This window comes from Strigops habroptila, chromosome Z (assembly GCF_004027225.2).
Source record: "Strigops habroptila isolate Jane chromosome Z, bStrHab1.2.pri, whole genome shotgun sequence".
NCBI classification, from domain to species: Eukaryota; Metazoa; Chordata; class Aves; order Psittaciformes; family Psittacidae; genus Strigops; species Strigops habroptila.
The window spans coordinates 99937097-99950370 of record NC_044302.2 but is presented as its reverse complement, the minus strand read 5'-3'; the positions used below and the strand labels follow the sequence as shown (position 1 = coordinate 99950370).

General features: G+C 45.5%; 1 protein-coding gene across 2 annotated transcripts in view; it reads left to right on the top strand.

The window, feature by feature from the left end:
• Window positions 1–13274, top strand: part of MYO5B (myosin VB) — a 149790-nt gene that overhangs the window by 55909 nt on the left and 80607 nt on the right. For both annotated transcript variants that reach the window (XM_030470705.1, XM_030470704.1), the window contains exons 8-10: window positions 3881–3988; window positions 6155–6264; window positions 7854–8119. In XM_030470705.1, coding sequence (XP_030326565.1) covers window positions 3881–3988; window positions 6155–6264; window positions 7854–8119 — 484 coding nt within the window. The remainder of the gene's footprint in view (window positions 1–3880; window positions 3989–6154; window positions 6265–7853; window positions 8120–13274) is intronic.

The window sequence follows — 13274 nt, the reverse complement described above, 5'->3', positions numbered from 1 at the left end:
TACATTTTTTCAATGATAAACTCCTGAGTTGTTTTTTCCCCCAGAATTTGCAGCAAAACCTCTGTAAGACACCTGAATAAGAGGGTTTGCAGTGGGGGGTATAGAGATGTGTTGTAATTAATTTTTTAAAACCTTGAACATTTGCTGCTGCGTAAGAAGAGAAGCAAGGCTCAAAACGTGCTTTTAAGTACTTAAAATGGTGAGTAAGACAGGTTGTGATCCCAATGTAGAGCATCTTGCCACTGCAGTCTTTCAGAGGTTTCCATCATGGCTATGGGGGAATGGCAGATCAAGAAAGGTTCAGTTCCTGGGTAATTCTGGGCTTGTCCTAGTGACTTTTTGGGTCACCATAGGCACGTTGGCTACACTTACTGAGTGCTGGTGCTGAAATGGAAGCACTCCTTTTATTGTCCTGTTGTCAGCAGTAAACCTCAGTGCGTTACCCAGCTGTAGTCAGTGCCACCAAACCACATAACTACATCAATGACTTGGCTAAGGCATAAGACCACTTCAGAGGCTGTCTAGGCATAACCTTAATGTCTGTCCCAGGACTCCTGGATGGAGGTTTTGCATATTTCACTGTGCACCAGTGATAGTGTGAAACCTGGCTCTGTACGTAGGTCAAGGCTTGTGGTGGACCTGGGGCTCCTTTTGGTCTCTAAGAGTACCGAAATGGCATTCTTCTGACAGTGGCATCCCAGGTACCATTGAGGAGCCTGTGTTTGGTCCCGTTGCGGACTCACATGGCCCCAAAGCACATCTCTCTGAGCACTCTCAAGAGTTTCTGCCATGGGATTGTATGCCTCATTTTTGCAAAGATAGCCCGAATAATGATGATGTCTGCTGGCATCTTAAAACTCAGACCTAAATTATTTCAGCCCAGTCTGGGAGATGAGTTGATCTGGGAGAGCTCCAGCTGTGAAATCACCTTTCTGTTCTTGGGAACATGTGGATCAGAGGAAGTATCAGTCTTGTTCAGCACAACTCTTTAAAAGCATTGTCTGTATTTGTGGTGACTGGTAATGGTGAAGAATGAGAGCGCTCTGCTCTCCTGGTGCATCATCCAGGACATCTTTATGCTGTCGTGACTGTAGCTCTCAACTTCAGTGTCTCAAGGGACAAAGACAGCAGCTGGCAGTGGTAGGAGGCAATGGGTGCCAGGGCTGTTAGCCCACGATGATGGGTCATTTCTAATCAAACTTTGATGTTGCCAGTGTGTCAGTCTCCAGCTCCACTTAACCGTGGTGCTTGTACATTTGCTGTATCACAGTGCACACAAGTATCCAGCCAGCCTGCTACTTCTGCATTCAGGTGGAATGCAGCAATGGGTAAAGAAGTGATTCTCTCCAAAATCTAAAGTGTGTGTCTTTGGTGCTTCCTGCACTGTCACCTTGCAATAGCTTAAGAATACCTCCCCAAAACGTTTTCATAGCTGCTCACGTGCTCGGTGGGGATGGCTTTGGGGGTACATGGGTGCCACGAGCTGGTTTTGTTGGGATGAACCAGGGTTCTGCCTGGTTCTGCTGGGTGGTTTTCTGTGAATGCAGATGTGTACAGTTGACTAACTTTTCCTTCTTTTGAGGGATTTTTTTCATTACCAGCTTTGCATCAGGTGTACCAGGCTGTATCTCGAGATGACTAGTCAAAACGTGCTTTTTTTGGCTCATGTAAGCTATACCTTACATAGCTGTCAACCTTGTCTTCCCAAGGCCAGTACAAAACAAGGGGTACCTTGATCTGAAAATCCACCTTTTCTTATATAGAGAGGAGGATATGTATTTCTCCATATCAAATATAGGAGCTGTTTTTCTTCTTTTGGGTCTTGCACACATGAAGAATTGTTGTTGCTATCTTTGGTATTGTAAAATGCTGGAAAACAAAGAGAATCTCTATGTGAGCCCAACAGAGCAAACCAGTAAGTGCTGGCTCTTCTCAAGGCTTGATTTTAAACTAGAAAATAAATATTCGACTTAAAAATGCAGGAGTCAGTATTCAGTACAGTGCCTTTCAAAGTGTGATTAACTTCATGACGCCTGGGCAATGGTGCAAAGCAGGAATGTGTTTTATTTGTTTGCAGTGAGTCAAAGGGTTTCTGTGGTTATTAGAATCATTGCACACACATAGAAATACAAACATTGAAGCCAGTTACACCAAAGATGACTTGATGCAGAAACAGATCCCAGTGTTGATGTATAAAATTGGAGGCTGATGTTCTGTACCATCCACCACCACCAGCTCGGGATGCATCTTGCAGGGTGATGTGCAGCAACATGAAGCTGTTAATCATAGAATTATAGAATCCCAGACTGGTTTGGGCTGGAAGTAACCTTAGAGCTCAACCGGTTCCAAGCCCCTGACACGGGCAGGGACACCTTCCACTAGAGCAGGTTGCTCCAAGCCCCTGTGTCCAACATGGCCTTGAACACTGCCAGGGATGGGGCAGCCACAGCTTCTCTGGCAAAAGTCTGTGCCAGCACCTCAGCACCCTCACAGGGAAGAGCTTCTGCCCAAGAGCTCATCTCAATCTCCCCTCTGGCAGGTTAAAGCCATTCCCCTTGTCCTGTCCCTCCAGGCCCTTGTCCAAAGCCCCTCTCCAGGTTTCCTGGAGCCCCTTTAGGCACTGGAGCTGCTCTAAGGTGTCCCCTTCAGGAGCCTTCTCTTCTCCAGGCTGCCCCAGCCCAGCTCTTTCAGCCTGGCTCGAGAACAGAGGTGGTCCATCACTGACTGGGTGAGCTCCTGTTGAGTTGGGAGCACTGGGATAGACATCAGCTCTCTGACCCCAATCAGCATTTTCTGTGCCTTGTTCCTGATGCTCCAGCCATGAGCAGAATTACTTAAAACTCTGGGTCCCAGGGCTTTGAATGCCAGATAGAATTAAATGTTTTTCTTAACAGCCTGAAAGTACAGCTAATGCAAAAGCCTGCAGGAGGTCTGGGAAGGGATGGGGACCTTCTGGTGGCAATGTGAGTCAAAAAAGGTACAGATTGCAGTGATTTTAAAGGTTACCAGCAGGCTGATGTGGAACGCACAGTAGGCTGGTTTCGTTGTTATTTCCATGATACTTGAGAAATGTGTTTGTGAGTGTTAATGAACTTTCTGAGATTTTCTTGGCAAGTCACCACTACCAGGTTTGAAACAAGCTGAAGCCGTTGCTGAGGACTGATTCTGGGTGGGATGGGGAGGCTGGCCACCTCCTGGGCTCCCCAAGGCCGATCCAGCTCTAACAGCATTCAGCCTAGCAGCTTTGGGCTCATATCTTTATAGTTTTGGCCTCAACTAAGCCCTTGTTTTAAGGAGGGGTGATTGCATGTGCAGCTTTTTTTAAAGTGGGTATCAATCCTGCTATCTCTTCTTCTTGTATCTGCATTTAAAATGCATCTCAGTCTCCATAGGATTTAGTTTTGTGTCATTCTGAAATAACTTTGCTAAACCATGGATGCTCAAATGGTGTAATGCTGGCACTGCAAGCGATTCCCCATTCCCTTTGCTCCCCAGGTTTAAGGCATTATGTGGGAAAGGGGTTAAAGTATCTGAATCGGTCATGGGTATATGAAACAGGATAAAAAAAATGAAGTACTAACATCAGTATTCCAAACAGTCCACGCCCATGCAGTACATTTATTTGAATCCCAAATATACCTTAGCTCTGCTCTGGTTGAACTTGCTTTGCATGGTGAAAGGTTTTCATCACTGTAAGAAGTAGCTGCAGTCACTTATCAAGGTTCATCCATTCCTAAGTAAACTGTGGTTCAAAGGAGACAGGTGCCCTTTGGGGATGGGGTGGTGGGGGACAGGGAGCATCCCAGTACACACTCTGGAGAGTGGCAGCGGAGGGTGAGTGCTGCTTGCTGATGTATTTCTTCTCTTTCTTCTCTCCTAGCGTGTGCTGAAGACTACTTCTATGCGTCTCAGGGGGGTGACACGTCTATTGATGGTGTGGATGATGCTGATGACTTTGAGAAAACAAGGCATGCTTTCACCCTGCTTGGTAAGGGGTTACTCTGCTTGGAGCCTTCCCAGCAGAAGTCTCTTGCAAATGTTTTAAGTATTTTGCCTGAACTATATGGCTCTCCTCTTACACCAAGAGATATAAAAATACGTATTTCCTATTGGCCTAGTTGGCGTTACCTTTTTCTTTAGTATGAGCTGCAGAAGTGTTTCATACAGCTATCTGTGAAGCAGCAGTGAAATGGAGAAGGACACTGGGTTCAAGAGAATCCTGCATAAACCAGTCTGGAGTCAAAGCTGTGCTGCAGCTTTGACTTGCTATTTTTTACCCCATTTACAAGCAGAAAAAGAGCTATTACTCTGCAGTTCAATTTGTATTTGGGTTGAGGGTGATATCACTTCTCGGACCAGCACAATATTGTACTGAGTAGCTGACGGTTGGGAATAATTTGCTGAGTACATCCCTGCTGTGCAGAGTCCACATTTGCATGGCCAGTTGCAAAATCTATTGCTGCAACAACTACCAGTGCACGCTGCAGTCGAGCAGTGCCATCACCTGCCTGCAGTAGCAGCTCTTTCAAAGACCATTTCCTTTCAAAGGAAAAACAATTTTTGCAGGGCAAAACTTTCCCAGTTTGTTAATATTTATCTGAAACCATGTTTTTAATTCCTGGTAAGTCTCGGTGCCTCCTTGTTGCATTTCATGTGTTGGGAGGGGAGCTCATGATGTTCACAGCTAGCTGTGAAATGACCCTGAACAGCTGTATTGCAGCCACACAAAATTTGCCCTCTTTGTGTTTTAGGTGGTCTCAATTTCTTTTTCTCTGGGGTGGCAGCAGCATCTTGTCTCTGTATTTTCCTTCCTCCTGTCTGGTGTATGTGACTTCAGTGAATTACTTACAAAAAATTAAAAATTACTCCACTGATTGCTCCAAACTTGCCCAAGGAACTGTAATCCCCAGTGAACTCTCTCCCCATCCCCTTGCCATATGTAGTCTCTCTTTGGTCCCCTTCTCCGCCTCCCCAAGCAGACTCCCTGTCTCCCTGCTGGTCCCTGTGAAGCACTGTGTGAGCATCTCCCTCCACTGCCAATTTGATGATATTTTCCTGCTCTTCATGAGCTTCATCTGGCTTTGCTTTTCTTGTTTTTATTTCAGTGTTTCCCAGCTCTGTCTGGTTCTGTTCAGGGCCTGTTGAAATTGCAACTACACTTTCTAGTCCTGTCTTTGTATGTGTAACAAGGAGAAGTCAGATTTATCTGCAAATCTCCACCCTAGCCAGGCTTAACTTCAATTAAGAGTGCCAAGTAACAGCAGAGCATTGCTCCTTTCAGTAACCTTGAAACGTTTCTCACTGTGCTGATAACAGAAAAGTCCCGAGAGAGAGAAAGGGAAGCTCTCGATAATTCAAAAACCAGCAGGTGATGTCTCAGACCTTGGGTAGATAATGAGGACACCAGCACTGAACACAAAAGGGGCACCGAAACCCAGTTGGGATGTAAAAGCGCAAGATGCGGCAAGAAAGCCGTGTGCAGGCTGCTGCTGGGCAAAGCTCCTGCTGGGAATACCTGCAAAATCCTGCCAGAAAAATAATATGTAGCAATAACATCTTACACCCCCAGTGAAGACCCACAACACGTAGCTTCTGTTGGGGCAACGGGGATGGTAAGATAGAGATCCACATCACCTCTGTGGTGAATTGCTGTATCCAACTGTAACACCAGTCTGGAGGCATTGTACATTGTGTGCATGGCTTTAATTTTCTCTTCTGTTTGTGGGATACCAGCAATAAGTTGTAATTTCCTTGCTTCAGTTATCAATGAGATCTCGCTGCTGGACTGAGATCACAGAGAGGTGACTCCTTGTTCTATAAAAGCCACAGAACTCCTACAGCTCTGGTCCTGTTTGATCATCATGGAGTAGTGTCCTTGGTTTTGTGCATGTTCACAATAGTATTAAACCCATCTGTGATAAAATTGCTTTGATGCAACCAAAGAAATAATGTAAGCAGCTCCTCTCACATCCTCCACTGTCATTTTTGAGCGATGACTTTACTGAGAGCTTATGATGTGTTTGTTGGGAGAGGTCTGATAGCTCTGAAATGCAGCAGCCTGGGAAGGAGATCAAACACTGCAAGCATTTTCAAATGAACTGAAAATTGTAGTTTGTTTTCTGTTGTGACAATTAGCTATCAATTGTTCCCGTAGGAGTGAAGGAGTCTCATCAGATGACCATTTTTAGGATAATTGCTGCCATTCTGCACCTAGGGAACTTGGAAATCCAAGCGGAACGAGACGGCGATGCCTGTAGCATATTGGTAGGTCACCACCAAGAGTGGGGCACATGGGGAGCTTCTCATGCTCATAAATTGGGCCACATTGAACGTGTTCAGCTTCACAGCAGTATCTTTTGTAGGAAAGCCCTTTTTCTGCTTCTTTTCTTTGAATTTTTTGAAACACATAATAATTTCCTTGTTGCTTAGACTTTCCTGAAAGACAGTGCATTATTTCTCCTCTCTAGCCAGCCTGCGAGTGAGGTGATGCAAAGGCTGCTTACCACCTTACGTACCAACCCCTCTTTAACTCTTCCTGCTTTCTTAAAGGACTTGGTGCCCAGAGTATTGGGTGAACGGTGACTCCCACTAGCAAAAGGTGTGATGCTCTACAACCGATTTCCTACTAGCAAAGCCACGAAGCTGCTGCTTGTAATGTGACCATCCAATATCCAAAGGAGCACTGCACAGTTAATTAGCAAGAAAAATAAGACTAAAGATGCCTTAGTGGTGTTTTCTTCAGTTTCTGTGTTTGTTCAGAGGAGGAAAAGAAAAGGCAATTATATGGAAAATACTGTCTTGCCAATTATCATTGCATCCCAGACTGGGTCATTTGTTCTTAATTAAAGTATTGAAACAGGTTCTGTGCACACTTTTAGTGTTACCCTTGAGATAATGAGGTGTTCAAGTAGATGCTGGAGGTAGTTTGCTTGATACTTGGCAAAATGGGTATGTGAAAATGGTCTGCTCTGGCAATGTTGAGTTCTATGAAGGAGTTCATGTTGTTTAATTACCTTTAGATGTAACTGCATGGTATTAAATCAGTCCTGTTTTGACTTTAAATCCATGGTCAAAAAGGTATCATAGCAATAAAACATCAGAAAGGTCTTTTAAAATGCATTTTCCTCTTCATCCCCAAACCCATTCACCTTCTGTACACGCACGTATCTGCAAATTGTTTACTTCCTCTAGATGGGTATTACTAGACTGAGGAAAGGAAAATTAATTTCTCATTGTCCAAACCACAGTGTCTACTATCTTAGCGTAACAGAGGCTCAGAATGGCCTCGTCTTACTTTGGGGGAGGAAAAAAAAGACAATGCACTAGAGAAAATGAAGTTCACATCTCATTTTTTTGATTAGGCAAAACACACGCCTTTCTGGTAAAGCACATTTTGCAAGTTTGTTGTTCAAAATGGTTTAGTTTGTGAAAGGCATGGTGTAATGGCATGCCCTAAGCTTTAACTTCGAGCTTAATCAAGGTTGCTGTGAAGGAGTGTGTAGTTGCAGCTCCAGGAGGAGTAAAGTAGAGAGTGCTCTTTCTTGTTAGCAGTGACTGGAAATCTGCTCTTTATGAAAATAGAGACCTTAAGGATAGCCAGACCAGAGCAAAGCTATAGGGCGTACCATTATTCAAAGCTCCATGTTAGCCGTTTCATCCATGCCCATGAAGACGAGCGCAACTGGATGAGTGCCCTTTGCTTTCCTGTTTCCTGTCAACCACATTGAAACACAGTATTTCCCTACACAGTTATGAAATACAGCTGATTTCTTGCAATGATCTGGGAACATGGTGTTGAAACTCCAGTTTTGGGGTGTCACTAACCTGCTGACTTTGCTTCTTGTTACCCCCAGAGTGAGGATGAGCACTTGAACAGCTTCTGTGGCTTGCTGGGTGTGGAGCACAGCCAGATGGAGCACTGGCTTTGCCATCGCAAGCTGGTCACCACAGCCGAGACCTACGTGAAGAACATGTCTGTACAGCAAGTGGTGAACGCCAGGAATGCCCTGGCCAAGCACATCTATGCCCGGCTGTTCAGCTGGATCGTGCAGCACATCAACAAGGCCCTGCACACCACCATCAAGCAGCACTCCTTCATCGGCGTGCTTGATATCTATGGGTAGGCACTCTTTCCGCTTTTAAGGCTGTTTAGTTAGTCCTTTCTGATTTGTCTCTCACATTTTGCTTGGCCTTGGCTTGTGGTGGGTAATGTGAATAATAGAAAGGTGTGCAACAGCGTGTAGTTTGCACTTTTGATCCTCCTTAAGACTGTGCAACCCTGACCCCAAAATTCTACACGCAGATCTGTTTGAGCGCTGGCTTTTAGGATTTACCTGCCATGCCACTCCTGTTTTGGATTTCTGTCCCCTGTGCTATTTAAAGCATCAAGCTTAAAGATGAGCTAAGGGTAAAGGTGCCCATGTGGAGACCAGAGACTGCTCTTGGCTCTGCCTGGGGTTGCTGTGTAGTTTAAGGAAATTACTTTGCTTTAGCAATGAAACTGTTGCTGCAAGGCCCTCGTGTTTCAGAGGACTTTGAGAACCTTCTGCAGGACAGGGTAAGGTGCAAAAAGCTCTGCTGCTGGAGAGGAAAAGGATTGCAGCCTGCAACCCCAGGGGCAATGAGCTGCTTTAAATTCGGACTGGGACCAGTTACTGCCCAGTCTGTCGTCCTGGTGCTTGAGCACTGGTAGAAGAGGAATGTGAGTTGTCTATGAAGTTCATTTTAGCTGACGTGCTGCAAAGAAGCAGAAGGTGGAGGAGAAAGGGAGGGATTCTGTCAGTTGTGGGGTGGAAAAGGGAAGAGGTCTTCAGGATTTAGGTTTTCCCTTCCCCTCTTTCAACACCATCCATTTTCTGTCTCTCAGGGGAGCAAGGGCAAGAAAGAAGTCATAGGTTGCCCAGGGAGGTGATAGATGCCCCATCGCAGGAAACATGCAAGGTCAGGTTGGACAGGGCTCTGAGCAACCTGGTTTAGTTGAAGATGTCCCTGCTTATGCCGGTTGGCCTAGGTTACCTTCAAAGGTCCCTTCCAACCCAAACCCATGGTTCTAAGTGGGACAGCAGTGACCTGCTGTGCTCCCTGAACATACTAAGATGCTCCTGTTTTGGAGGGAAATGAGGGATGGATGAGTTGTAGAGGCTTCAGGAACCAGTCCCTGGCCCAGTGCAGTTGCTGTGCTTGCTCAATCCCAAATCTCATGTAATGGCAGACTCCTCGTAAAGGTCTGTCAAATCTAGGTGAAGCTGAAGTTCAGAATGAAATCCTGCCAAAGCTGTGCTGGGTCAGCTTTGTCAGGAAAAGCTGCAGAAAGCTGCAGAAAGCTTTTATGGCTATAATACCTACACAGTTACTGGAGTTTGATCTTGGTATGAAACCTCTCATAGGGTTTCTACAGCTACTGGTGTTTGGGATGTTGATTTTAACATCTGCTGGACAGCCACAGTAGCAGAAAGGATGCCAGAAAGTGCTGGAGCATCAGTGTAGTCCACTGCCTGCTCATCTCTGTCTGTGGCTGCGGCCTTATGGCAAGGTTTAGGGGACACTTACAGTCATAGAATCATAGAATAGTAAGGGTTGGAAAGGACCTTAAGATCATCTAGTTCCAACCCCCCTGCCATGGGCAGGGACACCTTGCACTAAACCATGTGGTCCAAGGCTCTGTCCAACCTGGCCTTGAACACCGCCAGGGATGGAGCATCCACAACCTCCCTGGGCAACCCATTCCAGTGCTTCACCACCCTCACTGTAAAGAACTTCTTCCTTATATCCAATCTAAACTTCCCCTGTTTAAGTTTGAACCCATTACCCCTTGTCCTACCACTACAGTCCCTAAGGAAGAGTCCCTCCCCAGCATCCTTATAGGCCCCCTTCAGACACTGGAAGGCTGCTCTGAGGTCTCCACGCAGCCTTCTCTTCTCCAGGCTGAACAGCCCCAACTTTCTCAGCCTGTCTTCATACGGGAGGTGCTCCAGCCCTCTTATCATCCTCGTGGCCCTCCTCTGGACTTGCTCCAACAGCTCCATGTCCTTTTTATGTTGAAGACACCAGAACTGTATGCAGTACAAGTACACTTGTACTAAGTATGATAAGAATACAGTCCTCTTTTTGGGTTTGGGATTTCAGTGATATGGCTTGAGATGGTGAGGTTGCTCTCAAAGGTTTGCAAGTGTCTGGCCTCTCTTCAGTATATAACACAGGACCTGGAAGACGTTAAATAATGAGATGGGATTGACACAGTCTGGTTCGAAGGTTGTATGAGATGGAAAAGCTGTTTCCCATCAGTGTCCCTACAGATAGACATTTCTGCAGGCTGGGGTGTGATAAAGCAGGCTTTGGGATGAAGCCGTGCAGACAATAGTGGGTCACAGCAGAAAACTGGATGTCTGAGTTAGAAAATCAGATGCAGTCTTTCAGAAACCTGAAGAAAAGGAGACTTGAGGATATAACGCTCATGAAAGATTAAGCTGGGCTTGAAAACCTGTTAGGGTGGAAGAAAAACATGCCTTAACTGCAGGTCTTCTGTGCGTCACGTCCAGCCACAGATGCTTTTACAGCACTGTTGTCAGTGCAGAGTACAGGAAGGCTTTTTTTCCGCAGGGACCTGCGGGTCCTATCAAAAAAAACAGGTTTGCTGGGAAAGGGTGTCTGTGCTCCAGCCTCTAATGCTGGTGTGTGAGTCCAAACTCCTAAAGAGACCATAAATCCCTTTCAGAAGGGGGTATGGCTGTCTAAATGCTGAGTATTTAACAGTGCAGGGTTTTAGGTACTGACAACTTGGCTCTCTGCAGTCCCTGGTTTGGTTTTGCAGGCTCAGGGAGTTTTGGGAGTTTTAATGCATTCTGCTAAATATTGGATTTTTTTTTTTTCCTCTCTAAATGTCTGGTTTTCCTCTGAGAGAGAAATTAAGCTAGAAAGGCAGGATCCTGTGAGCAACCTTCACCACATGTCCCTGACATCCGTGAAGCTCCTCTGTCCAGCGTTCCAGGGGGAAACTGTCCCCATAGGTGGGATTTGTAGAGACAGGGTCCAAACCAAAGGTGCAGAGATGATGGGGTTTGTCTCCTAAATCTCTAATGCTTGACTCTGCCTCCTTTATTCTCTGTTTACGTTGAGATGAGAGGGTGCAGCATTAAAAGCCTTTCTTGTTTTTATATGAAAGCATGCAATTTGCTATAGTAGCAATACTGCAGTCTGTCTGAAGAGTGGATTCCAGTGGCATTCCTGGACTTGGCTGGCACAGCTTGTTTTCCCTCTGTATACCATGTGAAGGGAAGTGTGAACACCCACATGGTCAGCTGTATGCTGGACTTCTTTATGAACTTTAAATATTTTAGTGTAAACCCTGATGCTGCAGTGGATTTAGGATATACCAGTCACACAGCAGAATAGGGAATAGGAGAAAACCCAAAATGCGGTATTCGTCCCCTTGTATTTGCTCACAATGTGTCTTCATGGAAGCCACAGTGATGGGTTAGGATCATGAATAAGCTTATTTAATACATCAAGGTATATGAATAAGCTTATTTAATACACCAAGGTATGGTGCACTGAAAAGATTAGAAACCAAACAGCCATTTGTTTGCTTTTCCCATTAGGATGTCATCTCGGTGCAGTCACTTTGTGCAGGTAGGACCTCCTGGCGAGCGCACACATGAAGCTAGCGACAGGTCTGCTCCATCAATTAGCAAATTGCACTGGCAGAATCCTTTAATTAGTGATTTCACACAATCTCCCTTGGAGTTGATGTGGTAAAGCTGCTCTGCCCCTGACCAGCACCTGCTGAGAGGGTTCATAAATCACACCTGCTGTCTCTGAAGTCGAAAAAGAGTTTCTACTCTGCTATCTTTCTCTCTTGTACCCTCACTCTGGTTGTGTTTTTCCACCCAGCTCACCGTTGCCTTTTCATCTCTGTTCCAATTAAATATTTTCTTGCCCTGTTGCTCTGATCGTGAGCCTGCAGGAGTTGGTATTTCCAAAGAATCCTGGGAAAGTTGTGCACCTTTAGTTACAAGAGCTGAAGGCACTGATCCTCATGGTGCAATGGCCATGCAATCAAGATCAAACACAGCAGGAGCTCTTCGAGGACATGTTCATCACTGAGGCTCTGGCCATGTGTTTATAGCAAACATTTGTTGGTCCCATACACCAGATCTTGTTGCATTAAAGATTGTAAAGCTCAGTTCCTGTGGGATAGGGATGAATTGAGCATCCTCTGCTTGGCATGGGCTACACTGGCTCCAGGGGCAATGTCAGCCCTGGGACAGACAGAGCAGGGAGCAGTCCTGAGTTCCTTTGGGACTGTGGGGCTGATAAAAGCATAGAAGTGCCTTCTTTCTCCCATTTCCCCCATTTTCTTCTGCATTTTTGCATTGCCTTTCCTGAAGAGCTCAGGTGTTTTGTACGGTGAAGGCATCAACACCTGGCAATACTGCATCATATGGATAACAGCCCGGTAGTCCTCAGAAAGAACCAGAAATACTGATTCTATTTGAGGCGGGAAGGGAGGAAGAGAGGGAAAAGGGCTTCATTTGTTTAGTGCTCTAAGTCTGTTCTGCCAGCTCCTACAGCACCTATTACCCGAGCAATTACTTTAAAGCGCATTTATCATTGCAGCAGCTTATTTGCTAAGTGCAGGGAGCCTTGCCACTTTTTGCCTTAGTTTAATCCTTACAGTCATGTGTCGAAGACTTTTTTTCCCTCTCCCTTCCAACTGTGCCTTAAAAACAGAAATATAAATAACAATTCCCAGTGGTCCTGTTTTTTTAAGAACGAACCCAACTTCCTCTGCCTGCGCCTGGGCTTCAAGTGCTTCAGCCCCAATTGCCCCAAGGGCTCTGCTGACACTCTGCTGTTTGCTTGTAGTTTGTGGTGTTAGGACTGCAGATTTTTTCTTTGCTAATTGTGACTAAGAAGCCAGTTTCAAGCTCGGTTTGGAGTTGGCCAGTGGCCTGTGCAGGGTTGGGATTATATTTTGGCAAGGGCAGCTTTGGAAGCTCTGATGAAGAGGGGATCACCAAGGCGAACATCAAACTCCCTCTAAGGAATGTGTTGGAATTGGCGCTGAAAGCACTCTTTTTCCCTCTGCCTTCCAGAAGTCACTTGCTCACATGTATCTAATTTTTATGCTGTCAGGAATGCAATATAGAGGCTATAATTATGGATTTAATACCTTGGTTTTCTGCTCTGTTGAATTGCATTAAAAGTACCATGTTTGGTCTTTTAAGACAGCAGCTACTATTTTTTTATCGCCTTTGCAGTGAATATATTTGGAC